The sequence below is a fragment of the Tamandua tetradactyla genome, chromosome 7, assembly GCF_023851605.1.
Source record: "Tamandua tetradactyla isolate mTamTet1 chromosome 7, mTamTet1.pri, whole genome shotgun sequence".
In the NCBI taxonomy this organism is placed as follows: Eukaryota; Metazoa; Chordata; class Mammalia; order Pilosa; family Myrmecophagidae; genus Tamandua; species Tamandua tetradactyla.
Genome location: NC_135333.1, coordinates 114,404,722 through 114,431,649, shown reverse-complemented (window position 1 = coordinate 114,431,649; position 26,928 = coordinate 114,404,722). Strand labels below are relative to the sequence as shown.

At 53.0% G+C, this 26,928-nt stretch overlaps 2 protein-coding genes across 16 annotated transcripts in view; both read right to left on the bottom strand.

Annotated features, from left to right (window-relative positions):
* Positions 1 to 18: 18 nt before the first annotated feature.
* Positions 19 to 18,380, bottom strand: TNS2 (tensin 2). 9 transcript variants are annotated; one of them, XM_077110789.1, is made up of 29 exons: positions 15,940 to 16,057; positions 11,221 to 11,329; positions 10,704 to 10,741; positions 9,761 to 9,799; positions 9,388 to 9,426; positions 9,170 to 9,219; positions 8,756 to 8,927; positions 8,451 to 8,501; positions 8,015 to 8,137; positions 7,862 to 7,926; positions 7,416 to 7,499; positions 6,781 to 6,893; positions 6,626 to 6,686; positions 6,277 to 6,352; positions 5,907 to 6,036; positions 5,732 to 5,797; positions 5,542 to 5,655; positions 4,102 to 5,313; positions 3,802 to 3,952; positions 3,085 to 3,674; positions 2,881 to 2,970; positions 2,479 to 2,604; positions 2,196 to 2,288; positions 1,984 to 2,061; positions 1,734 to 1,811; positions 1,162 to 1,330; positions 1,005 to 1,073; positions 834 to 863; positions 19 to 654 (listed from the first exon to the last, which is right to left on the bottom strand). In XM_077110789.1, exons 1-29 carry the CDS (start codon positions 16,012 to 16,014, stop codon positions 516 to 518), a joined length of 4,230 nt encoding a protein of 1,409 aa, XP_076966904.1. In that variant the 5' UTR covers positions 16,015 to 16,057; the 3' UTR covers positions 19 to 515. The 9 variants fall into 9 exon arrangements, with proteins under 9 accessions (XP_076966904.1, XP_076966911.1, XP_076966906.1 ...); XM_077110796.1 differs by lacking the exon at positions 15,940 to 16,057 and adding an exon at positions 14,072 to 14,164; XM_077110791.1 differs by lacking the exon at positions 15,940 to 16,057 and adding an exon at positions 13,014 to 13,386 and having other exon boundaries at positions 4,282 to 5,313.
* Positions 18,381 to 19,965: 1,585 nt separating this feature from the next.
* The window catches only part of EIF4B (eukaryotic translation initiation factor 4B), a 31,856-nt gene continuing 24,893 nt past the window's right edge, over positions 19,966 to 26,928 (bottom strand). For 3 of the 7 annotated variants that reach the window (XM_077110797.1, XM_077110801.1, XM_077110804.1), the window contains exons 10-14: positions 24,858 to 25,071; positions 24,041 to 24,096; positions 23,093 to 23,201; positions 22,501 to 22,573; positions 19,966 to 22,060 (exon numbers count right to left, since the gene is read on the bottom strand). In XM_077110797.1, the coding sequence (XP_076966912.1) occupies positions 21,980 to 22,060; positions 22,501 to 22,573; positions 23,093 to 23,201; positions 24,041 to 24,096; positions 24,858 to 25,071 (533 nt within the window). In that variant the 3' untranslated portion in view covers positions 19,966 to 21,979. The remainder of the gene's footprint in view (positions 22,061 to 22,500; positions 22,574 to 23,092; positions 23,202 to 24,040; positions 24,097 to 24,857; positions 25,072 to 26,928) is intronic. The other 4 variants (XM_077110798.1, XM_077110802.1, XM_077110799.1 and 1 more) reach the window with 3 other exon arrangements.

Genomic DNA, 26,928 nt, shown 5'->3' with positions numbered 1-26,928 from the left:
CACTACTACAACTCTGACTAAAATTTATAGAAATTATTTATTATTAGACAAAAATAGACTCTTTTCTCCCCCTTCATGTTGTTCCTACTCTGATCTGTCTGCTCAGAGGGAGAGGCAAAGGAGGGAGTGACTAGCTCCCTGTACCTCACCCTTGTCCTGCCTTGCTGGGACCTGCAGCTGGGTGGAGCTGGCAGGGCCTGTTTCCCCTCCAAGGGTGCTGTTCTTGTGCAGGTAGGGCTGTCCTGAGCCCCTCAGGCTTCACTTCCCATGCTTCCTCACCCCTCACATGCCCATCTCTTGTCATCTGCTCACATGCAAGGTCATCTCATGGGCCCATCCGCTTAGCAGGCTGGGTTCCAGGAAGGAGAGTGATGTCCCAGGCTCGTGCCCATTCCTCATTTCTAAGGGTGGGACTGGCTCCTGGGTCTCCTGGGTCCAGGCCGGGGGAAGTGAGGGCAGTGGGGTGCTGGGAGAGAGCGCAGTGTTGATGGGGGTTCTGAGCTTGTGGCCTCCCTTCATTTTCTCTGGCCCAGTAGAACTTTGGTGATGAAGGTGACAATGGCACCTGCAGGCTGATCTGGGTCAAGCTCTGCAAAGAGGTGACACACATTCTCCCAGGGGCTTCCCGGCTTCTTGGCCACGAAACCAAAGATCCTAGGGGGATAAAGAGTCAGGATGGGGAGGCAGCTCAGCATTTCCTCCACAAGTGAATGCAGCTTGCTTTGGGCAGATTGTCTCAGCAGGAATTTCAGATACCAGCACTTGGGTGGGGGTCGGGAGGAGGTACCTTGATCCCTGGGAGGGAAGAGATTAAACTCATGGGGGAGGCTTACTTGGAAGTGGTCCCATCTGGATTGGTCCATCTGCAGAAGGAAAAGAACTGTGAAGGAGTGTACCCCAGGAAACCACTGCTAAAAGGAAGAGCTGGGGCAGAAGACTATCTGGTCTGTGGGGACTGAAGGACCACGGGGCTGTGGGAGGAAAGGATGTGGAGGGAGGGTCACCTCCGGTCCTGAGGATCGGTGCTGGAGAAGGTGATGCTGTTCACTGGATAATGGCGGCGAAAGAAGAGCCTGCAAGGTGGTGGAGAAGAACATACTCAGAAGTCAGGACCCCAGTGGCCTAAGCTTGGGGTTCTACAGGCTGGGCCCACATACTCACTTCCTTTGGTTATCTGTCAGTGTAATGCCCTGGGCTGAGACCTTGAAGTGGACAACACCTGGTGTAGGGCGAGGGCTGCAATTCAGAGCTGCAGAGCTGGCCCGAGCAATGGCTTGGGGTCCTGTCAGTGACTCTGTCTCCACTGAGGTCAGGTACAGCACACTACAGGCTGCAGGGGCAGATGTGGGCAGGGTAGGAACATTTCTCCCCTTACACCCCCACCCTACTAGCTCTTGCTCTTTCCCCAGATGGTGCTGCTCAAAATGCATTAGAACCACATACTTCACTTGTTAAAAAGGCAACTTTGTGACTCTACTAGATCTATAGTTGAAAACTGGAGAGGGGCCTGAAAGGCTGCATTCTAACAAGTCCCTTATGATTCTCATGCTCATAAGACTAGGGAACCTAGACTGAGGCTCCCCTTCCCCACTCAGATATGCAGCCCATACTTCATGGGCCACATGCACCTTCCAATCTCAAAGCTTTTCAGTGCCCATGCCCTATATCTGTCGTGCCCGCCCCCCCAACCTTGGTGCCCAGGAAGAGCGACGGAGGGAGGGAGAGGTCTCTACCAGCGCCCTGACGTAGGAGGTCTGCTGCTGTGCTCATGTTGGTGGGAACTGGAGCCTCTGGGGTCTCTTCCAGAGGATCTGGGGGGAAATGAAGGCCAAACAGGGATGGTTAAAGGGGAGTACCATTTTCTAGGAGCTGGAGGACTCCCTCTGCCGTCCCCAGGGAAGGGTGGGAGCCAGACCCCTAGTTTCTCCCTTTGACTGGAGTGGATGGGGAAAGATGGGGAGGACAGATTACAAGACACCCTACCTTTACTGGGAATGCTCAGGCAGCAGGGCAGGGAGATTGGGGAGATGGAGTGTTGGGAGACCAGGGCGGATAGGCTGCCTGCAGAGGATGAGGTAAGAAAAGTCCTGAGGTGCCCACAGATTCCCCCAGCTTTACCTTCCACCCTCCTGAGATTCCTTGACTTTTCCCCAAACCAACCCAATTGTAGCCTTCTCCCTGCCCCTGCTTCTTACCGAAGTGGGGCTCATTGGGACAGCCCTTGATCTTCACGCCTTTGGGTCCAGTCTCAATGAGGAAATGGCGGACCAGCTGCTCTAAGGGGTCCCCTGAGCAGAGGGGAGGGGAGAGTAAGTCTTTATCAGGTACTAGGTGCCCTACTTTCTTCCCTGAGAGGAGAGGAGAGGTCATTTCCTGCCTCTCCTCAGAATGCTACTACCCCCCTGCCCTGTTCTCTTCTCTCTGGTGCCTCCCCTCACTCTGCTCTCCCTCTCCCTCAGGCTTTGAAGCATTTGGTACCTTTCCAGGGTTGGGTGCTGGGTGGGGGTGTAGCCACCTTGAGGGCCAGCCCATAAGCTCCTTGGAATGAATGACTGTCCCTGATCAGGAAGGCTCCAGGCTCCTTGTCCTTCAGCAGAGCAATGGCTGGGGGCAAGGGTGGGGCATGGAGGTTAGAAGTTTTCACAGTGGCTAACTGGGCCCCAGCCCAACTCGCTCTTAGCACTGCTCCTCTGCTAAGCAGGCTCTCCAGGCCTCTCTGGCCCTGGCAGCTATGGGGGGTTAATGGGGCTTTGGGGGTGGTGAGGTTCCTCAAGCCCAAAGCCCAGAATCACCTGCTAGTAAGAGGCCCAGCCAAGGCTAAATCCAACTGTGACAGAGGCTGTCATGGTGGGGAGGGATAGGTGAAGGTTGGGTTCTCACCTTGGTCTCGGGATAGGTGTGGCTTGTACCAGAACTTGGATGTATCCTGGACAAACTTGACATTACTTTGGCTTTCTTGTGTATGGGGCTCTAGGACAAGGAGAGACTGTGCTCAGGCCTCAGGGCTCCTCAATCCATGTGCCATGCCCCTCCCTGAGAGAAAGATTTTCCCAAAGTGGCCCCACCCTCTCAATGTTTTTATACCTGGGGGTTGGGGGGCATTATCTGGGAGCAGGGGTGCAAAGGTGACATGGTGACTGGTGCCTCTGGCTGGTGGTGATGCATGTTCTGGGTCCCAGGGTCCTGGCTGCTGCCCAGGGCCTGGCAGGTGGCGTTTCTCGGGAAGTGGGGGCTGGGTGGGGCCATTGGTGTCATAGGATACAGCCAGGGGGAAGGCAGGTGTGGGGGAACTCTGAGGTGGCTCTGGGCTGGCCATGAGCCAGGGCATCTGAGTAGGTACAGGGGTGAGGGGGGACCCATCTGGGCTATCTGGGGGGCCTCGAAGGCCCTGCCAGGGGGCATGGCGGAGGCCAGGCAGTGTGGTGGGCACAGGACCCCGTGGACTAGCAATGTCTGAGCAGCCCCCTGGGCTCCTTTCCTGAGGCCAGTCAGTAGGTGAGTGGGGAGAGGAGGTCGGGGAGAAGGGGCTAGGGGCTGGAGGCTCAGGCCCGCTTCTTGCTGGCAGCTCAGGAGACTTTTCAGTGCCTCCTTGGGAAGCCGGGGGTGAGGCCTTGCCAGGACTCAGTCTTTGGATGGGTGCCAAGGTGGGAGATCTGCTGTCCTGGCGTCGGGTGCTGCAAGGTGGGAGGGCAAGTGGTCAGCAGGACTGCAGAGCCCCTGTTGAGAGCTGGCCACCCACCCCTGACTTAAGTGCCTATTTGGTCAGAGAAGTACCTGAGCTCACCCAGGCCCTCTGCATACCTTTCCTTGCCTTGGACTGGGCTGCTGGTATGCAGCGGTGTGGACGGGCTGGTCAGCTCTGAGGAGGCACTGCATTGGGCATCTCGGGAAGACAAAGGCAGGGGGCTGTGCCTGCTGGGGTCCTCTCTCCAAGAGACTGGCTCGGGTGACTCTGCAGTGAGCGGGAGACATGAGGCTGTGAGCCATGAAATGGTCCCATCAGTCTGGCTTAGCTCTTCCTCGCCCTGTGCTCCCTTGACCTCCCCATCATCTTCCAGAGCCCTCCATTGCCCTGGGCACTGCTGCCTAAGTGTTCCTCACCTGCAGATGCCAAGGGGCTTGCTGGAGCCAGGTGCCCAGGAAGAGGGTACCTGTCCCCTCCCTCTTCTGCAGGGATCTCGTAGCTCAGCTTCCTAGATTGTGGGTAGGGTGGGCTGCCCGGGGAAATGGAGCCAGCCCGTGGGGAGTGAACACCAGGGCTGGGATACCCTCTGCCCTCACCTGGAGACCCACAGCTGCGAGGCACCCGGCCATATGCTGGGCAGTAAGCAGGCACTGCTCCTCCATAGCCATAGGCCACCAGGGCTGGGTACCCTTGATGCCCATACCTGCCTTCAGGGCACAGGGCATAGGGACAGCCCTCGTGCCCTTCCTCTCCTGCCTTGGGTGGCTTCAGGCAGCTGTAGTCAGGCATCGGGGCATGGTGATGCCCACAGGCAGGCACCAGCAGGGGCAGAGGGTGTCCCTGTCGCACTGGGTGCAGGAGAGGCTTGCCAGCCTCGCTCACCCACCCCTCCCCAGCTTCTCTTTCCAGCCGCAGCCCATAGAGGGCTGCCGTGGGCAGTGCCAGCTTCTCCTCACAGGCTGGGCATGAGCACAAGGCAGGCAGTCCAGGGTCCTCCAGGATTACCACCTCCCGGTAGCCTGGCGAGCGGTAGCCGAAGTCCCCGTTGGCGGGCTTCCCCAGCTCAGGTGGGTACGGGTACGGCCCCTCGGACAGCGATCGGCACAGTCGCCTCTTCTCCCCTGAGGCCTCGGCATAGCCCTGGGGGGGACCCTCATAGCCCGCATAGGCCAGCCTCCGCCTCTCCAGGGTGCCCTCTGCCCTGTAGTAGCCCCCATTGGAGGCCCCACAGGGTTCCCGATAGCCTTGGCGGCAGGAGCAGTGGCGGCTGAGGCCAGGCCTGGGGCCTGGATACATTCCGAGGTGGGGGCCTCCGCCGGCGGGGGGCTGCTCTTCATCATCTAGGATGGCCGTCTCGCGCCCCAAACCCCGGTTGCCACCGGCCACTCCACAGCCGCCCAGGAGGCGGTCCAGCTCCTGCCGCTCAGTGACCGTCGGGGGTGGCCGGCCGGGGGATTCCGCAGTCGGCTCTGTGGTCAGCGTGGATGAATGGCCAGAGTCACTGCTGACAGAGAGCATGGGAGGTGGGGGTGGCTCTGGCGAGGGTGCCTGTGGGGTCTGCCGGGGGACCCGCTGCACCTGAGCATAGGGACTGCCGTCCAGAGGGCCCCGGGTGTGGGTCAGGGAGCCTGAGTGGGGAAGAGGAGGTGGAAGCAGGGCAAGCAGGGGAAAGGGAGAGAGAGAGCGAAGGTTAATATGGGGAGACAGCTCTACGGACTCCAGCTAAGGCAGTGGGGGTGGGGGTGGTGGGGAGGCAAGGGTGTCCCTCAGGAGGGGAATCTGCCTGGGGAGGAAGGAGTACCTCTCCCCACCCCCCAAACCTGCACCTCCCACCTCCCAGGGCCGGCCCAGCACACCGTCCGCACTGTCCTCGTGGTGCTGGTTGAAGTTCTCGTAGGAGTCCCAGCGCACAGCAGGCTCCGCAGTGTTGTAGTCAACAGACACCGAGGGGTCATTCCGTGGCATGTTACCTACGGAGTGTCAGCCAGGTGGATGAGGAGCAGAAAAGTACAACTTTCAGTCCTCGACCCAGGGTTCTGCTCTTACCTTTGATCTTCTCTGGACTGGAGGAGAAGACAAACTCCACCGAGGCTTGGAAGGGGAACTTCTCGTCTGTGGGGAGTGGGCAGTGAGGACCGGACGCCACCTTCTCCCGCCTGCCCTCCACCTGTCGGCCCCTCCCTTGGGCTGCAGCCCTCCATTCTGCTTGTCTCCAACTCACCGGTCCAGGCCTGGTCCAGCTGGTCCTTGGGGAAGGTGAGCCGTGATCCATGGATGGTGCACGTGTGGAACTGGACTCTAAATACGAGGGTCCGGTCGGTCCCCCGGCCACCTTTGTGATAGCATGTCACCTGGGGGAGGGGAGGGAAGCCAGAGGGTCAGGCTCTCATGTCTATTTCTGCTTCCTTGTCCTTCCACCCGTAGAGCCACCCAGCCTCAACCTCAAAGTCTTTGCCCCTCACTGGGAGACACCCTTTTCACCCTCCAATCTGCCTTGAATCGATCACTTGCCAGAGACTATGCAGCTGGCAGGATACACCACACCCCCTGCCCCATCCCCAGGACTCTCCCTGTTGCTGGGCCCCCCTTACCATGACATCGCCTTTCAGGAGGAGGGCTGGCTCTAGACTGATGCAAAGCTGCTGGGGACTGGGGCCTGCAATGTGACTGTGGAGAAGAGAAGGCAGGGCTGAATCAGAGGCACCCTGGGCACAGAGGTGGACTTATGAGTAGTCAGGAGGGAGTTGGGAGATCTGAGTCTGAGCCCTGAGTGAGAGCTCTTAGCGGAGCTTCAGCTCCCTATCTATATACTGAATTCCAGGTGCAGTGGTTGGAGCTGGAGGCCCAGGGAGGTTGAAGAAGCAGGAATCTGGGAAGCAGGAGCTCAGGAGAGCTGTGGTCTGGCCATGGAGTGTCAGAGCCTGGAAACAGAGCACTCACTAGACTCCAGATGTGTAGACGAGTTGCATGGACTGGTAGATCTTGAGAAAGGGCTGAAAGCCTGAGGGCCAGGGAGGAGAAGACACATAAGGGGTGCTGAGTAGAATGGGGTGGGGGATAACCCTCCCGACGGAGTGCATTCCAGGTAGACTCACCTGTGCCAGGTTCAAAGGCTGGCAGCATGGGCACAAGCACATAGTGCAGGAAAAGAGGGCTGCTATTCATTCTAATGGAGCCGGAAAGCAAACCACTGAAGTAGCTGATGTATCTGTGTGGGGGTGTCAAGGAAAATATAAGCCCCTTCATCTGATGCCCCCTTGTATCATTTCAGCTATGCACATGTTCCACACACCCTGGATGACCTGCTCTTTTCTTCAGCACTTCCCTCTCGTCTTCCAGCTCACCAGAAATTCTTCATTGCATCTAACCTCAGTCCCTCTTGCTGTCTCAAATTTTTTATGCTTGCTGCTCCCTCTGCAAGATCTCTGCCTAGCCTTATAGAGACAGGTTCTGACTGTCCTGTAAGTCTATCACATGGCTTGGCCTTATTTTTTTCACAGCACTTATCATCCAAAATGATCTATTTAGTCACAAGTGCCTTTTACCTCACTAGAATGTAAGCCCCATGAGAGCAGGGACTTTGTTCTCAGCTTTCAACACAGTGCCTGGCACATAGTAGGTGCTCAATTAAGGTGAGCATAAGGTGTGTTGCATGAATGAGAGAACCTTGGCCTTGCAGCCATGGAGTGAGCAGCTCCTTCCACCCATCTCCCCACCCACAGCTGCTCACCGGCGCTGGGAGGGCTGCAGCTCGGCTGCCACCTTGTCCTCACAGAACTTTCGCATGGTGAGTGTAGCCAGTGCCTGGTCTGCCCTGGGGAGATGAGGGACCGTAGGGGGGTTAGAGACTGTCTCTATCCTGACCTCCCATCTCTAAGGCCCCAGTGAAGGTAAGAGAAGGAAAGAGAAGAGAGTTGAACCATACGCTCCCTTCCCCTTCCACACCCCAGGTCTTAGAGGAAGCCTAGAATGGCTTTACTAGTCACTTTACTAGTTGTTGAATTGTTCCCTCAGCTTTAGTTCCCTTGTCTGTAAAAGGGGACAATAAGACCATCTGCTGAAGGTGGAAATGTCAAGTTTACAGCAAAGAGCTCCTTGAACAAAAAGGGCTCAGAAGGGGCCAGCTGGAAGAAGGGCCACTGGCGAAGAGACTGCTCAGATGGGTGGGCGCCTCACCCTGCGGAGATCTTGCTGTAGTGCATGTAGGCAGAGACGATGACCCCCAGCTTTCCCTTGCTCCCCTGAGGGTAAAGAGACAGGGATGGAAGGCCTTTAGGGCCCCAGGCTGAGAGATGCCCCAGCCCTTTGCTGCCTGAGGGCCCAGCACACCTTGCAGTACAGCACAACCACGTGCTGTGGGTCAGCGCTGAGCCAGGTCTCCATGGCTTTGCAGATGGAGCACAGTTTGTCCAGAGGTGGGGCGTGCAGCTCCGGCCAGCCGAAGTCCTGGACCTGAGTGGGGGTCGGGAGGGGAGGGTGCAGGTGCAACTGGGATTGGAGGCCACGGAGGAAGAGAGGTGGGTGGGGCTTGATAAGCTACAGAGCGTAGGGGTCTGGGGACAAGGTCAGGGGCCTGTTGATTGTCCATGACGGTGCCAGCACTTTTCTTACCCTACAATAGGCTAACGGGGGTGTCTCAAGTAACGTCATACTGAAAAGTGCTTAAGAGTGAGAGTAAAGTAGATGCCTGCTGCTATTAATAAGGAGGGGGCAGAGGGGCTTCTGGGCTTCCGTGAAATGACTGGGCAGGCCGTTCCTCTCCTACCTTGGGATTTAGGCGGGTCAGATCATGTCTTTTCTCTGAAAGGTTGAAGAGCTGCAAATAAAAGGGGACTTTAGGTGAAAGTGACCTGAGGCAGCGAGGGGGGGTATCACCTGCTGTGACCCAAAGTAAGAGTCTTCCTCTAAGATGAGGAGGTTGCTGACGTTGGGTCAAGCATTGACAGTCTACCACACGGCCCCGCCCACCCCTGCCCCGCCCCTTGGCGGCCTCGCCTCCTTCGGCTTGACGTCAGTAGGTAGCCGCTCCCGGCCCTCTCATTGGTTGCCTCCTGCGGCCCCGCCTCTCACCAGGTACTTGTCGCGGTGCTTGGACTGCAGCACGTGGGCTAGCTCGCGCAGGTGGCCCCGGTGTCGCTGCTCGTCGGGCCGCGCGGGGAAGGCGGCGGCCAGGATCCGCTCTGTCACGTAGGTGAGGTCTAAGTCCCAGCGCCGCTCCATGAGCGGGTCCAGACTGAAGCTCCTGGGGAGGGGGCGGACGTCAGGGACCGAGGCTGCGGGGCACTCGGAGGCGGCTAGTGTGCTGGATGGAAACCGACTCCAGGTGAGGCCTGCCGGTCCGAAGGTGGGTGGGGCCAGAGGAAGAGTTCCACTTGGGAAGGGGGATGTCCCGGGGGAGAGTTCTGTCGGGGGCCACTACCCTGAGCTGAGGGGTGGGCCCGGGGGCAGGGGTCCTGTGAGACCACCCCAGGTGCCCCTGCTTACCTGGGCAGCGTGCTGCGCTGCTTTGAGTGGTTCAGAGACTTGGTGGACCCCTGGTGGATGAGAAACCTTGTCGACATCTCTTTGGGGGTCCCCCACTCTAGGCTCCCTGATCCAGAGGCCCATGGACTTTTGTCCTCCCAGAAACCTAGGCCCTTCCTCACAGGGCTACCTGCCTCCTATCTCCGTCCCCCCCTCCCCCCACTCCAGCATCACCTTACCAGGTGCTCTATGCGCCTGACTGGGGCTGTGTTTCGCCGCTAGAGGGAGGTGGGGGAGGAAAAGGGTGCGGTTAGGGCAGGGGTAAGGACTGGTCTGGGTCTGGGAAGAGCAGGCATGTAGGCATTCCCATGAGGCCCTTAGTTGGGGGAGGGCGGGTGGGGGAGTGGAGGAGAGGTGAGTCTGACCCCCCAGCAGGTCCAAGAGAACAAGAAGGGGAGAGGCGTCCCCGCCACCCCGAGGATGACAATATCCTCAGCGGTCAGTCTGAGGCAACCTTCTGGGGGCTTTCTCCCCAGCCCGGCCACCAGGCCTCTGGATGCCTCAGCCACGTTCCTAGCCTCCCCCATCTGCCCCATCCCAGAGGACACTCACCAGCTCCGCCGGAGGCAAGGCCTGACAGGCCGAAGTCACCTGGAAGGAAATCTGAGTGAGGAGCTGAGCTCCTGGTGAAATGGGCTCTCCTGGGCTTGAGGATGGCGCCACTCCTCAGCTTTAGTAAGAAGGTGGAGGGGCTGCCAGTGGATGGGCACAGGCTCCAGCTGAGGTTCCTCTATTTAAGGGAGCCTCCCCTCTGGCCTCCTGGTCCCCCACGCCTGGGCCCCCCACTTGTTACTCTTGGCTCCTAGCCCCCTGCCCACACAGACCCCCATTCATCCAGTTGTAGGGCAGGAGTTATATATAGAGCCATGAAGGGAGGCCATGGCCAGAAAGGGACACTAGTCTCTTTCACTGGGAGACCCCGCCCCTGGGCAGAGAGCTCCCCTAAGTCAGCTCCAAGGCCCTGGGACCACCCCCCCCACCTCACCCCCACACACAGCAGGAGGAGGCCCAGGGAGCCTCCTCAGAGATGGGGCTGTCTCAGGTCCCCAGTGGGTAGTGGATGCTACTAGGGCTTGTACCTTCTGCCCAGCTGTTCCAGGGCCCGGGACGGGACCCACCCAGGCATCCTGAGGACCTTTCCCCAGAGAGAAGGCACAGCCCATCCGGCTGCCCAGGCTCTAAAGTACAGCTCCCCACCCACCCACCCCACCCTTTCTTCTCCTCCCCACTCCCCCATCCTCTCGCCAGCTGCAGCCTGGGCACAGCACCAAGACAAACCCAGTCTTGCTGTCCACCCGCCTGGGCCAACCCACCAGGGGGTGGAGTGGGGTGGTTCTTAAAGGGCCCAGCACAGCAATCCCTCCCATCCAGCAGGGGGTCCCCCCACCGCTGTGAGGGGTGGAGGGTTGATGCCAGTGTGGCTGGAGAAGCCTGTTTGGGAGGAGGGAAGGAACCCCATTTCCCCTCCTTCCATCAGGTGGAAGCAAGTACCCACCTTTGCTTCACATTTTCTGTGTGTCGCCACCTTGCAGACTGGAGGGGGATGGGAGGAGGAGAGGGGTTATCAGGGGCCTGTTGGGGTTGTGGGAGGGGTGGGCTTCTCCCATCTCCCCAGGCCCTGGAACCTGACCCTAGGACTTCTGGACTCCATCTTGGACTGAGCTGGCTGGGATGGGGAACAGGGAGTACCACCGCCCAGGCCTGGGAGGGAGGGGGCGAGGGGTAAGGTTCTAGGGTGGGGGGGACTGAAGAGGAAGAGAGGGAGGGAAGTCCCCAGTCACAGGTCAGGGTGAGAAGGTGTCTTGGGTCTCCAAGCCTGCTGGGAGTGTGTGTCATGGGAAGTAAGGGCTATTTGAAGGAAAGGCACCTGCCTCTTGGCTACCACGTGGCCTAATCCAGGGGCATCATTCATATCACATTTTATGTTGTGTGTTTTGACTCTGTCCCCCAGACGTGTGCAACACAGTGGTACTGGGTGGAGGGTCTCAGAGTCACCGGATAGGGCCCCTCACCTCTGCACGAAACACCTGTCCCATCGATGGTCACCTTACACACTGCACAGACCGGTGGTTTCTTCCGGAAAACCTTCTCCCGAAAGCTATGTGGCTCAGCTTTCCTAGGCTGGGGGTGGAGGGACAGATAAGACAGAGGTGTCACTTCCCAATGGGCTCATCTCCAGGACCTGGTAGGGCCACTGCACAGTTTTCTCCTTTCTCCATTCTGATAAAGGCCCAAACTTGTGGGTCAACATCCCACCCCCCTCAATCCCCCAGGACCTTCTTGGCCACAGCTGTTGCAAGGTAGTGGTGGGGCCTTCCCTGGACAATTTCCTAGCACGGAATCTGACCCCTTGCATCGCCCTAGCTGGGTCAGCTCCTCCCCCGGGATCACTTAGGCCCTCACGTGGCCTTGGTATGTGATGCCCTTGTGGTTACAGTTACCCCAAACTCCAGGGCTTTCTTCCTGGAGAAGAAAGCTTCCTGGGGGTGCTCTGACTCTTCTCATCAAGGGTCCCCCTCCCCGGACGGAAGCCTGTGTAAAGGGTGGGTGGGTGGGTGGGGGATCCAGGCAGGCCGGCAGCATGTCACACAGCAGCCAGACTGAGCCGGCAGGAGTGGCCTCAGCCAGCCCTGCTCCCCTGGCTCCTGCTGTCCCTACACTCCAGGCAGCTGACATGCCGCCTCCCTCCACCATCAGAACAACATGTTTACTCATTGTGGTTGAGGCGGCAATTGTGTAAGGAGGGGGTGGTAAGGCTGGAAGGAGAGGCAGAGGCATGACAGTGGGGAGACGTCCAGCTGCCTGGTTACCTCTGCACATAGCAAACTCCCTGTCACTTGAGGAGGTTCAAGTGGGATTCAAGCATTGCTTGCAGAGGTGGCATGGGCCACATGCCCTTTTCAGCCCCTCCCCACCCAGAGCTACAGTGAGAGAGGAGCTGAGATGCCTCCTGATGGCCCGTCCGTCAGCTCTCATTGTGAGTTCGCTCCTTTCATCCTCTGTCTGGGGACAAATTGTCTCTTTTTTTTCCACCCATTTTTCTCTGTTCAAGCTCCACTCCCCTTCCCCACATAGTATTGTCTAACGCTGCCCTGAACTACTTCTTTTGGGGTAAGGCTGAGAAGAAATGGGAAAGGGAGTGATAGGGCTTCCAGGCCCCCAAACCTGGGGGCCCAGGCAGCACCTCTGGTCTCTTGGCTGTCCCTGGAGCTGCTAGATTAAACCCAGCCTGAAACTCTTCTGGGTTGGACCAACCTCATAGGACCTAAGTAAGAAGCTTGGGTGCCTTTTGGCATTAACAGCATACTCAGATGATGTCAGGGAAAAGCGAAGCTCTGGTTTCTAAAGCCCTCCTGAGACCTGGCCTCTTCTCCCTTTGCCAACAACCCCCTTTCCCCACCCCCACGCCTCATTACCACCACCATTTTCCCCAAACTTCACCTGGTCAGGGAAGGAAGAAAGGGATCTGATTTCTTAGCCCTGCTCTAGGGGCTGGCAATGAAGTGTACCTGAGGCGCAGGTTTGGGGGACCAGGACCCTCAAGGTTGGTCCCGGCTAGGGGAGGAAAGGTGTTAGAGAAGCCAAATCGGATGGCAGGATCTGCTCCAACCTAAACATCTGCTGCCATGCTGCAACCGCCCTCTGTCTGACCCGAAGGACAGAGCAGGGAGGTAATGCGGGGCAAGGAGGGAAGACTGAAGAAGCTGAAATCGGGAAGCAAGTCTTGCCTGAGTCCTGTCCCCCTCCCCCACGGACCGCACCTCCATCCCAGCCCCTCCTCTGCCCAGCGGGTGGGCACTCCTACCCTGCTGGTGGCCCGGCTGCTGTCCCTCCTCCCTAGGGCTCTGAGCAGCCTCTCCACGGGGCCGCTGGACTTCATGGTGTCCGGCTGGCCGGGTTGCTGGCCGCGGGACCTGAACAATGCTGGGGCCGGGCCCAGGGCTTCCTGGAAGCGGCCTGGCGGAGGCAGCCGCTTCCCCTGGGCGGAGGGTAGGCTGTCTGCCTGGTGCGAGAAGCCCGGCCCTGGAAGTGGCGGGGAGTGCAGACGGGAAGGGGGCAGGTCGCTGCTCCAGGAAGTGGAGGCGGGGGAAGAGGATGTGGGGGAGACCAGGAGATCAGATTCCCAGGATCTATCCTGCTGGGATGTCAGTGCAGGAACCTTTGGGCTCCAGCCTCATCAGCTGCCAGGCCCCTGTGGAGTGTTCCCGGGGTTCATCTTGCTCAGGGATCTACAGCCATGCCCGGTCCTGAGATCCGGCCCCCCATGAGGCGGGGTGGGGGTGGGGTGGGAATCGAGGTCTCAGGGCAGGTCTCAAGGGCCAGTGGGGAACACCGTGTCCAGGCAAGCGTCCCCGCCTGGACTCTCAGGCCCTCCTGGGACTTCCGGTGGGAGGAGGGTGGGACTGGGAACCATGCTGGCTCAGGGTCCGCAGAATGCTGACTGAGTGCATCCTGAGGGGCCCCGAGTGTGGCTCCTGGGAGTCAGGGCAGACGGGACCGAGGGCCAGCTCTCTGCCTCATGTCACTGGTTGTGAAGTAGGGAAAGGAAAACACGCACTGCTTCCCCACCCCGGCTGCCTCTCCACCCCTACCCATTCCAAGGCCAAGTCCCAGCAGGAAGGCTGCGCTGCCCACACGAGTGGTCCATCCTCCAGCCATGGCCCAAGGCATTGGAGGCCTTTCTCCTGAGAGCCCGTGAGAGCCGCAGCTGCTCCCCCCACTCACCCATTGTCTGGGTTGTTTCAGGCCCGACCTGACAGGTCCCTAGCCCCCCACTTTTCAAGTCCTGCAACTTCAGCCTTCCATCCCAGGCCCCCAGCACCGGGCCCTCGCCCCGCTGCCTCCCCAGAGCCTGAGTACTACCTCCATGGTTCTAGCTCTGCTCTCCTCCCTCAGCCGCCTGCGTCCTAGGGCCTGAGGACTGGACAGGAGGTCCCCCTCCCAACACACACTCCAACCCCTCTGTGGGCCTCCTGCCTCCCTCCTGGGAACATGGCCAATTTCCTGTCCTCAGAGTCAAGGGAAGGGGGTGGATGGGCCTTGGAAAGGAGGTAGTAATCTTCGGAAAACATCAGGGTTAATGACCTAAGGGTCCTCAGCCCCAAACCTTGAACCACAGCCCTGTCATTTGAAAGAATGTGCGAATGTGCCCTGCTCTATTTGCATGGCATTTACTGAATGTCCCAGCGGCTCAGGCAACTCCCCCAACTCCAGCTTCTCCCAGTGGGACCCTTCCACTTCCCTCCCCCTCCCTCATGTCCATGTGGTCTGGAGCACACCAAAGACACTTCTGTGGGACTGGATGGGCTGGGGCTAGCCTGACGCCTTTTCCTAAAAGATTCTCCAGGCCAGGAAGTCTGTCCCCAGGGTATCTTGGTCAGTGGGTGGCATCTGTGTGACAAGGCATGGGCCCCCAGCCTGTAACTAGAGAGGGGCTCTGGCTCTAATGCTCTCTCCCCCAGGAACCCTGGCTGGGTCCCAGGACATTCCAGGCCCCTGGCCAGTGTGGGCAACTGGGACTGGCCTGGTCTAGAACGCATCGCTGATTGGGGGAGGAGAGGCACTGTGGCCAGGGGCTTTTCCCTGTTCCTACTGCATATATGACTGACCAGGATCTCTTCTGTAAGCTTCTACTGCTACTGTTTCCAGAGGGGCTGAACAATCTCCTCACCTGGCAGAGCACTTCACGAGGGGACAGGTTCTCAAATGCCCTCTGACCCTAACTGGTCTCAGACTCTCCCCACACAGGCCCAGCAAGGAGCTGCCTGAGCAGTGTTTGCAGTGAGGGAGTGGGGCACTCACCAGCCCCTGAGGTGGGTGGCCTGGGCTGGGACTGACTTGGCTGTGAGTCCTCTGCACCCCCTGTGAAGCACCTCTCAGGGAAGATAGGGATCATGAAAAGTGCCTGAAAGGAAACGCAGCTCAGCGGGAGGGTGGGGGATGGGTGGGGGGGCATCATCAGCCGCCCTAGAGCTCTTGCCTTCCTTCTGCCTGGAACATTCCAGGGCCCTTGTTGGCTCCCGCCTGGCCCTCTCTCCCAAGCTCTGGGTTTGTTTGGAGAAACCCCCTCCACCCACACCATCCCACTTCCTGGAAATAACTGTGGTTGGATATGAGGCTGAGAGCCCAGGGCCCAGCCATGGAAGAAGGGTGAGGCCCAGGGAAGGAGAGATGGAGGCAAGGCCGAGTAAATGGGTGTATCCAGAGGGATCTGAGAACTGAGGGTAGAAGCAGACTGGCTGATGTGTGGAATGGGGCTGGAAAGTCCAATCAGTCTCATCTGTGCCTGCTCTCTGCCTTAGTTTCTCCAGATGTGAAGCAGAAAAGGAAAACACTCGCACACACTTCTCCCAGGCCAGGTCCTGAGTGCCGCTGCCAGCTCCTGCCCACCTGGGTTGGGAACTATGTGTGTCCAGGCAACTTGCTTCACCGTGCCTGTTCCCGGCAACGGCAACGTGTGCGCCCGGGACACGTGAAGCCGTGACGGTCGGAGTGTGACCTCCGGCCGGCCGGGACCCGCCCCCCTGGCCACCTTCCTGGCCTCTAACTTCCTGGCCTCTAACTGCCCTTGACCTCGGGCCCTAACCTCAGCCCAATGGCGCCCACCCCACTCCCCGCGCCCACTCGACCCCCGGCGACCCCGCGCCCCCTGGCGACCGCCCCTGGCACTACCCGGCCGGCCGTGACGCAGATGCCACCGCCCTCCCGCCCAGCGCGGCGCGGCCACTCACCTGCGGGGGGCGCCCGGGGGGGCGGGGGCGCGCCGGGGCGGGGCAGCAGCAGGGGGCGCCTCCGGGCCAGCCCATCCCGCCCCGGCCCGCGCCGAGCGGGACCAGGAGGAGGAGGAGGAGGAGGAGGAGGTGGAGGAGGTGGAGGAGGTGGAGGAGGAGGAGGAGGGAGCGGGCGCGCCGCGCTCGACTCGGCTCCCTCCCGCCTCCACCGCTCCCCGCGCCCGCGGCGGCTCCGTCCCTCCCTCCTGCGCCCCGGCTCCAATCCCCACGTTCCGCCCGCTCCCCGCCCCTCGTCCTCTCTCCTTTCTCTCTCTTCTCCCCACCTTCCACCGCGAACTCAGACTCAAAAAGAGATGGGCAGGAAGAGGAATACGGAGAGAGGCCGAGGCTGGGAAAGATGGAAAGAGACTAAGAGATGGGGAGCGAGATTTTGAGAAAGACGGGTACCGAGAACACAGCGACGGGGAACATCTCAGAGACCGGAGAGACCCAGAAATGGCGACAGGGAGTCCGGGAGAGACTGACCCGGCAGGACACAGGCAAAAGACACGCGCTCCAAAGAGATGCTGAAGAGAAGGTGGCTAGAAACAAGGACAGAAAAACTTGTCCTCCCCCAGGAGTGTTCTTGGGACTGGGTCTGACCCCAAAGCCCCAGGCAGAGCACATCTGCGGCCTGCTGTCTGGGGAGCTCAGATCAGGTGAAGACACCAGGTGTTTGTTTCCCAAGCCGCTGGACACCCTTTCCTGCTTCTCTGGCTCACAGGAAACTTACTGGTGCTACACCGCACCCCCAGGCAGCTCCAGCAGTCCCATCCACCACCTGTTTTAGCTTTGCACTATCATTCCCACTCCCTTGGAGACTTCTACTCAAGAGGGTCTTCTCACATTTAATACAAGCCCTGGGCTTCCCCAGTACAATTGGAAGTTATTACCATGGAGGAGGGATCTGGAGGGTAGGGATAAGGGAGGGAATGTCCTCCTAGAAGCTCTTGAGCCTATTGCCGGTACTAAATTCCAACAACGTTCTTTAGCAGTGAGCACTTCCGGAAACTTTCTCCCTCCTTCACCCTCCCCACTGGAGTTTCCGTGATGAAAACTGGGGTGGAAAGGCAGATTCTGAGAAGCCAGTGTCCAAGGCACAATGCCCAGTGCCTGTCCAAGGCAGTCAGCACTACTAGCTCTGAGGCCCTCTGTCCCTTCCCCCCGCATCTTTCAACTGTGTCCGAGGAGGTGGAGCACCTGATTCCAAGCTGGCATAGGGAAGAGACTGTGAAGACCCCAGAGGCTGGCATTTGGGAGGGGATGGATGTAGCTGAGACCTGAGGAGCTTTGATTTTACCACTTTTGGTTGCATTAGTGTCCAGTAGGCAGGTTCAGGGGTTAGATCAGTGGGGGTCACAGGGGAATGTGAGGGTAAGGAGCTGTGTGGGAAGGGAAGGCGCTGGGGGAAAGGGAGAGGCAGGAGTTAGGAGAAGACTGAAGAGAGCAAGAGATTGAAGATTACTGGGAAAAAGGTCAGAGCTGAAGGTCCTTTTGTGTCTTTTGGCAAGATTTGGTAATGTAATCCAGAGACAAGGTGTGGAAATGTCTTCATTTCTTTGGAGCCTACATTTGCCCCCCCCCCCCCTTTTTGTTAACATTTTGCCCCTTCCAGGGTTCACTAGGATCTTTGGCTGGGGACTGGGATGCATGCCAGGGGGGTAGGCTCTAATCTCTAAAGGTATATACCAAGGGAAATACTGGGACTCAGAAGAGAGAAGTGAGCAGGGCTAGGACCTCACAGTCATGCTGGTATTGCTGCCCAGCCTGGTGGGGCCATAAGAGGAACTTTTGAATTCCCAAGAAGTTGGGAGAGGGTTACAAGATGGGTAGCTGAACCCCTAGCTCAGACATGATTCCTCTTCTCAACATTGTGACTAAGGAGATGGGGGCTGGAGGAAGGAGGGTGAAGGAAGCTGATGAGCAAGGTTGGGAGTGATACAGCAGGTGGTTTAGTGGGGTTGAAATAAAAATGGGTGGTGCAGGGAGCCAGCCAGGTATCTCGATTACCAGCCCAGAGCAGTGGGAGCTTCAGAAGGGAAGAGGAAAGGGAGGAGAAAGCCAGGAGGCTGTTATTAAAAGGGTGAAACAATTTCAGGGGCCCCCCTCCCCCCTCCCCCCTGCAGGTTTTCTTACCTTGACTATGCAGAGGGCAGCCAATCTTGGCACTGAAGGCTGAACCTCCTCTTCCATGATCCGGGGTGATCTCATGCCTGTGACTGGGTGTGGTCAGATCTTTGGTGGGGAAGGGACTACTTTGAGGGGAGAGGGGACATTTAGGGTGTGGGGCTGCCCTGGCTGGAAGAGCACTGGGTCAGGGGAACTTCAGTGGAGGGGTTTGGGCACTGGGAACCAGGAAGAGCGGGGGAAGGGGCAGAGCTGACTCCAGAGGCGGATCTCCCGGCTGAGGACAGAGAGTGTATTGTCCAACCGGGAGGTGGCTGCAGCTGGGCGGGGAGCAGTACAGTTCGACCCTTCCAAACTCCTTCTTTTTAGGAGAGAGGGAGAGGGTGGGAAGGCAAGTCTTCCTTTCACTTGTGGCCCTGGGGGGCTATAGTAGTTGCTGAGGAACAAGGTTTATTTGACAAATTGTGCTTCTGAGGAGCAGATGTGCACAAGCTCTTCCACTTCCTGAGAAGTCAGGTGCTGTGACCTGGTGTGGTACTTGGGGTGACGCCCTTAACAATAACTGGAGCCCTCATTGCCATGGGACCCAGAACAGTACTTGGCTTTGCTTAGGAGAAATTTGACTAGGTGGACTGAAATACACATGGGGCCATCAAACCTAATGACCTTTTAAGTAGGTTGCTGCACCTGTATCCTCTCCCCCCCCCCCCCCCCTTTCTGGTTGCTCAGCATTTACATTAGTACAGAACAAATGGATGGTCCTAGCATCCATTTCTGCAGCTGGACTTATGGGAGGGCCTGCACATTGTTCTATGATTATGTGGGGCATACCAGAGCCAAGTATTTCCTTGAACTTAGGATCTCCTTTTGGGACATGCTACGGGAGTGCCTTCCTCCTTATCCTTTCAAATTAGCCTTTCCCATTGGAGTCCTCCTCCTTTCCACCATTTATCCAGAACTCAGTGTTACATAGGTAGGGAAATCGCTAGAATTGAAGGTTTGGAGAAAAGTGACTGCGTTAACCAAGTGCTCACTTTCCCTACAGTCTGTGCAGGAACATCTTTTTCTTCCTCCCTAAACCCACACTGAAAAGTCTTGCATCATCACAGCACACTGGCCCCTATTTTGTTAGCTTTGGAGAAGAGTGATCAATGCACAGAAAGAATCCTGGAAGAGCAATTGCTTCAATTGGTCCTGCTCAAGGTCTGCAACATTGTCCACTGATTTTTTCTGGTATACCTTCTATACTCCACCCCTTTGTGACCTTAGGGACTCTCTGCCACTGTGCTAATCCATTTCCTGTCTTGCAACAATCGTTTCCCACAGGACTGGTTAAGAAAAAGTGGCCTCAGTTGTGCTAGCCCAGACCATCCTGTCAATGGGAACTCAAGATATAACCCAGCAAGGTAGCAGCTTTGGACTACTTAAGGATAGAGATTTATGGAGGAACTGTTCTAAAGATGTGAAGATTTATTCCCAGACTCTGTATTGTTAAGTATAACAATAAAAAAGAAAATTCGGCAGCCTGGGTGTGGTGTATAAGGGACTCTGTACTATCTAAACAATTTTCCTGTACAATGTAAAAATATTCTAAATTTAAGCTTATTTAAAAAAAAAAAGGTGAGGAAAGGACACCAGGCAAAAAATGCCAAAGGGGCAGCTGGAAGGCAAATTCTGCCCTGGACCTCAATAAGTGTTGAGGAAGATTCCCTTGTAGTTCTATCCTTTGGTCTTACATGAAATGGTACCTAAACCTGAATGAGATGGTGGGATGGTGGGAGGACAGGACAGACAATCAATATTAAGTCCAATAAAAGCCCTGGGAGTACGGGTGTATGTGAAAGAATTTCAACATAAAAATGAACTTTAAAGATCAGATTTATTTGGAGAAAACAAAAAAACCCCACAACCCAAAGGATGGGGATTTTACATCTCAAGACATCTCCCAGGTATTAAGTCTACAGATTACAAATCATTTTCATAGAAGATATTTTTGTACAAATTTTACACGTATTCAGGAGCTGGACATAAATCAATCCCTGTTTCCTGTTTTAACAGGGGGGAGAGGAGGGGATTGGGAAAGAACAGTTTTGGATACAACTATTTGGAAGAAGAGTAGACATGAAGAGGGCAAACCCTACCTTTTCATCATCTACAGCAAATAGTTAAAAAACAAACCAAAAACCTTCCACCCTTGGCTTTCTCTCTCTAAAAGCTCACTTCCTAGCTAGTAGCCAGTCCATGCCAATAATTTAAAAAATTCACTTGGAATACCTTTTATGTCCACTGGATAAATGATTCATTATGTCCACTGCTGCAGCACATGCGAACCAAAACCCTACACGGCTGGACAGGGTATAACCTAGGACTTATGTGAGAAAGGATTGCAAACAAGAGACCAAGGTGTCATTTTTCTGCATGTACCAATACTGCCCATGGCGGGAAGGACACCATCTACCAAGCCGACCCCTGTAAGAGGTGCACACAAAAGCAGGGAAGTTATGCTATTTTGTTGCAAGAGAAACCAGGACCTTGTTAGTTTTCTCCATCATTTATTCTCTCAAGGGAGGCTTAAAAAAAAGAACAAAACAAAAACACACATACACACTGGTTCTAGGCCACATTATAAACCCAAATTGTGGGATTTCAGTAGAGAGAGGAGGAAACTAGTAAAAAAATGAAGTAAAAATAAACCAATCAAGGTTGGAAGAAATGCCCCCAATTTAACTGTCCCTATTTGTCCACCCTTATTCACTACCCGAGACCATTAATTCTGGAGTTTTCTGACTGATAAAAGGGGTCAAAGAAGTAGGAGCAGAAACAGGTGGAGGGAAGGAGAGTCAAGACTTCAAGGAGCCAATTTGCTTGAGAAAAGCAGTGATTCCTCAATTGACAGCTTCCAGTGGCTGAGACACAAAACATCTAAGAGATTAGGTATGTGACTTAAATAGAAGCAGTTTGTGGGAGGTGATAGTAAAAAGTATGAGGAACATAGGACAATGATGAGACTCAATTCTTAAAGCTTTAAGGTTTCAAAAGAAAGTGAATACATAGGATAGCATTTAGAAAGAGCAAAATCAGGACACATAAAAGACCTGGGAATTCCCACAACCTTTAAGTGCTTCCTGCTCTAGGAAGTAACCATATGTGTTTATTGGAGAACACACCATTTCCCTATTATCTGGTGTAAATAACCCATCACCTCCCAAAGCTTTTCAAATCATGTCTTTCCCATTTATTTTGGTCACAGAGCAGTCCTGTTCTCCCATGGCCTGTGGACTCACTCCCAACTACCCCCCTGGGGGGTAAAAATGAAGCAATACCCCCTAGGCTGGCCCTAAAGCTCAGAATTAAATTAAGAAGAGGGGATGGCAGCCTCCTGGAGACTAAAATGACCTCAGAGACTATTTAACCTATCTTTCCAAGGACGGAAAATTTATTTATGTTTCAGAATTCATATATGCCACAATAGGATAGTAGGAATTAAAAGGTAGAAATCTCACACACTTTCTTATATCTGCCCTACTGCCCAACCAGATTCCAGACTGAATCACTGTTATTACCATTTCTGCTAAACGGAGGTCCCTAGGCACTAATCACACAGGCAACTGCACGCTGTCATAAAAACACACAACTTTCCCTTTAAAAGCCGTGTGTCTCTTTCTCTCTGGCTAAACTGGCAATACTCCAGTTAGTTCAATACTTTATAGGCTGCAGCAGCATGCAAAAGAATTTCATTTCATTAAAAAAAAAAGTTAAGAAAGGTCTCCAGGAGATGGTGTGTTTTATTTTGTCTTGTCTGGATAGAGGTTTGATTTGCTCTCGAATGTTCCAGGATGGAGTGAGACTAGGAGAAAGCACAGGATGTAGAGGTTTATTCGGTGTATTCCTCCCCCTCGTTTTCATCTTCACCATCAACTGACAGAGCAGCATACTTGCTTGCAGAACTGAACTTCTGTAATAGATAAAAGTGACAAAATAACAAAGGCCCGAATTCTCACAACGAAAAACAAGAAACAGGTACTAATACTTTGGGCAAAGGGAACCCAGATTTCACAAACTGCTTGCTCGTTAGCACTATTCACTGAAGAGAATGGCTGGGAAAAGGGAGGCAGAGGAACATGAGTTCTTACTCCACCTCCACCACCACCACCACCTATTATCTGGAGAAAGAGATGAGGTAGTAAGTGAAAGGCTGAAACAGGGAAACAAGTTAATCTAAGATGCTTTTACTATATCTAAAAAACCCTCATGTCTCATTTCCATTATTCTATTTGTTATTCCAAATGTAAAGGCGTCCAATGGCAAAAGCAAAAATACCAAGATCTTTAAAAAAGGAACTTTTCAGAGTAAAAATGAACTAGAAAAGTTGGGAGCAAGCCTTTATTTACTCACAGAGGCTGGATTTTCTTCAGTTTTCTTTGGCTCAGGTGCAGGTCTGGAGTCTTGATCCTTCTTGCCATCTTTCCTGCAGAGATGTAAGCGCAGAACCACATTTTAGGAGACGTATCTCAGACACACACAAGCAGCTTTGAAGTAACTGATAAGGCTGCCCTCTAGTCAATAGTTCCTGCTATCTGCATATTATTTTTAGATTCTTAGAATTTTATTTTATTTTATTAATTTTAAAATTCAACCTACATTCTTACCGTATGATCATTGCATTCTTGTTATATAATCACAATATCATCACATAGTTGTATATTCATCACAGTCATTTCTTTGAACATTTGTATCAGTTTGGAAAAAGAAATAAAAAGAAAACAGAAAAAAATTCATACATACCCATACCCCTTACCCCTCCCTTTCATTGATCACTAGTATTTCAGAGGCTTAGAATTTAAAAGTCTACATTGGTTTACTTTAGTTTATTGACAGTGAGATATCTGACAGTACTTGGCAAACCAAGAATATCTTAATTACACAGACACATACGTATTACCATCAGATGAAAAGCTACAAATGACAACAAAGAGAACATGAATACCTATCAGACTCCTTCCAGTGGTCTTTGCTCCCTCCATCTCCTGGACCACGGATGGAGTTCCCACTTTGGCCTTTTGGGACGCTCACCCCATCTACTTTGTTTTCATCTGCTTCAAAAGAGATACAAAAGTCAACTGAAGACAAGTAAAGAAGTCTACTGCCCTCTCCTAGGTTTCTCTTAAGTTGAAAAAGGGTATGTCCATATTTATTGAGGGAAGTTAAAACCTCTCCCAACACGGACTTCCTTCTTAAGACCTTCTTCCCATGTCCATTGTGTCGCACATACAAAAAACCAAACAAGACGACGGAGGCAAAACTCTGTGAATGTATTTAACACTACTGAATTATATATTTGAAAAGGATAAAAGGAGAATTTTAGGTTGTATATAAGTTTACAAAAAAGGTGAACCTTAATGTGAACAGTGAGCTCAAGAGTTAATAACATGATTATAAAAATATTTCATGAATTGTAGCAAAGTACCACACTAATGCACAATGTTAGTAATAGAAAAACACTGCGTGTGCACGTGTATATGGAACTCTTTCTGCATGATTTTTCTATAAACCCACACCCTGCTCCAAACCAAACGCGACCCTACTAAAAAGTTCAATTAAGCAAGCTGGAAATAAGGACTATAATGCTCTGTGGTGACCTTGGCCTTGCTGATGGTGATATTTCTAATCTGGTCAAGCAAGTTAATTTCCTTCCGCGCACCCCCCCCCCCCCCCAACATTCAAAGAAATGTTCTACCAGGAAAGGGCAGGGCTCTGTTTTCTTCAAAGTGCCCACTCCTGCCCTCTACTGGCAAAAAAAAAAAAGTAGATGGGTAATCAAAGATCCTTCAATGCAAATACAAAATACATAAATTCAAAATGTCTTGACTCCTCTGTAGATTTTATTTAGCTTTCATATCCAGGTGAAAACTATTTCCCCTCAGTATGGTCTCACCTTTTCTTGCTGGTCCTTCCTCAAATGGTGGAGCTGAAGGTACTTTCCCGCAACTACTAGAAGGAAAACATGTAATGAGAGTCATCAGTTGTCTCAGAGAGGGAGCAGCTAAGAAACTTGCAGTCATTCTCCAAGTGCAGTAAGCTTTACAGAGAACAAAAAATATATACCTAATGTTATGGAACATTAAAATTTGGGAAACCTAACACTAAGCGCCACATTCTTTAGAATCATCACAACCATGCAAGGGCAGGATTATTATTCTCTTTTTTACAGATGAGGAACCTAAGGAGTTGACACCCTAGGCCATACTGGCAATAACCTGCATAAGGGAAATTTAAATTTGAACAGTGGTATGTAAACAGCTCTCTTGTGTGAAAGAAAGCCCCTAATATTCAGCACTGGTAGATTTCTGTGGTATAAATGTTCTTTCCCTATGGCCAATTTCAAGCCACTTAAGTGACAACTGGCTACCAAAACTCTGAAAAACTGAACATTTGGCTTGGCTCATCATCCAGCTCCAGCATACAACTAAATTTGAACTAAAAGAGCAAACACAGTGTAACTTACTGCCTTTGGCCGAGTCTATTTGTGCTATGATGTGGACACAGGCTGTAAACTTGCTTCTAAGCAAGTCCAATTTGACCCAGACAGTCCTGAGACAAGCAAGGTACTTCCCTCCCTATGATCTGATTTCTAATGCCTCCCTGGCAATGCCTTCTTTCATTGCAACATCCCAATGGACATTTTCTATTATGCTAACACAGTACTTAAGATTCTGTAGCTAACCTACTGCCGTATTTCCAAGCTGACTCACCTTGTAGGAGATTGCTGCTCTGTGTCTGAACTCTGAGATCGAGCAGGAGGATTAGAACTTCGCTTCACCCAAGCATTCTCCTTTGGTGGAGGGGCTGGCATTACCTTTAGAGGCTGATCAGATTTGGGAGGCTTAGAAGTTGGAGAATGACAGTCTTCTTCTTTAGTGAGTGTTTCATTTTCCAGAGATTTCTCACTTTCTCTCCTTCGTGCATCTGCGAAGTCAGAGTGGAAAGGCCAAATCAGAACCTATAATGCTTGAACACCCAAGTTCACCTCTTTCCATCATTATTCTGAAATACAGACTCTAATCTGGCTCCCAATAGATAGAATTACTCCTAAACTAGTAGTTCCCAAATGACAGTCATGTGACCTTTTTTGGAATGAGCAAGTTTCCTTTTACTTTGGGATTATAGCCTTTCTGTATTTTCAGTGTTAAAATGTTCTTTTTAGGAAAATGATATGTGTTTACACGTATGTGAGCATGCCTAGGGAACTGAGCACAGAAACCCAAACTCTGGGAATCACTGGCTCAATTTCAATTTAGAAGCTTGACAAGCACACACACAATACATGTGATACTATCACATTTATAAATTTATGAAAAGCATAACATATGCGTGATTAAAAACAAAAAACGACAACCAAATGACTCGTGCTCGTTTTGTCAGACTCCATATTTTAAGTGCAGGCTCTACAGGAGCAGGTATACCAATCAACAATAAATACCATACCCCTACCTAGTTATAAAAAAGGTTTGTTGTATGCTGTTACTGAGAGGCTCCTCTAGTATACATAGTTTCCAGAAAATGCCTACAACCCTTGGATGAACTTCCAAATCACTTCAGCCTTGAACCATGTTTTGAGAAATGCTTCAGTACATGTCAATTTAGGGGTGGAAGAGAAATCTTAAAATACACTGGATCATGATAAAGAAGGGATCCATTCGAGTTTCCAAAACACTAAAAAGTGCTTGTGGACAATGAGGAAGAAATAAGACCAGAAGAGCAAAGCTTAAAACTAGCACTGGCCTTTCTTTGCCCTGATATCAAAAAAGGTTGCCCCTCTGACTGAACAAAGTGCTAAAATTAGGATAATCATAATAATATTGTTTCATAAACTGTAATGCAGATACACATGCAAAATGTTAATAGGGATCACAAGCAGTGTGGACAACCAAAGCTATAGGCTGAGCCCTCAGTCTTGGGGCTTGTTCATATGAAACTTAACCCCACAAAGGATAGATCAAGCCTACTTAAAATTTAGGCCTAAGAGTCACCCCCATGAGAGCCTCTTTTGTTGCTCAGATGTGGCCTCTCTCTCCAGCCAACACAACAAGCAAATTCACCACCCTTCCCCGTCTACATGGGACATGACTCCCAGGGGTGTGGCTCTTCCTGGCAATGTGGGACAGAAATCCTAGAATGAGCTGAGACTCAGCATTAAGGGATTGAGAAAATCTTCTCGACCAAAAGGGGGACAAGTGAAATGAGACAAAGTGGCAATGGCTGAGAGATTCCAAACAGAGTCAAGAGGTTATCCTGGAGGTTATTCTTACGCATTGAGTAGATTATCACCTTGTTATTCAAGATGTAATGGAGAGGCTGGAGGGAACTGCCTGAAAATGTAGAGCTGTGTTCCAGTAGCCATGTTTCTTGAGGATGACTGAATAATGATACAGCTTTCACCATGTGACAGTGTGATTATGAAAACCTTGTGTCTGATGCTCCTTTTATCTACCTTGTGAACAGGCAAGTAGAACATATGGAATAAAAATAATAGGGGGAACAAATATTAAAATAAATTTAGTTTGAAATGCTAGTGATCAATGAAAGGGAGGCGTAAGGGGTATGGTATGTATCTTTTTTTTTTTGTTTTTGTTTTTTTTTTTCTGTTGTCTTTTTATTTCTTTTTCTGAATTGATGCAAATGTTCTAAGAAATGATCATGAGGATGAATATGCAACTATGTGATGATATTGTGAATTACTGATTATATATGTAGAATGGAATGATCATATGTTAAGAATGTTTCTGGTCGTTTATTGTTAAATTTTTTTAAAAAAATTAATAA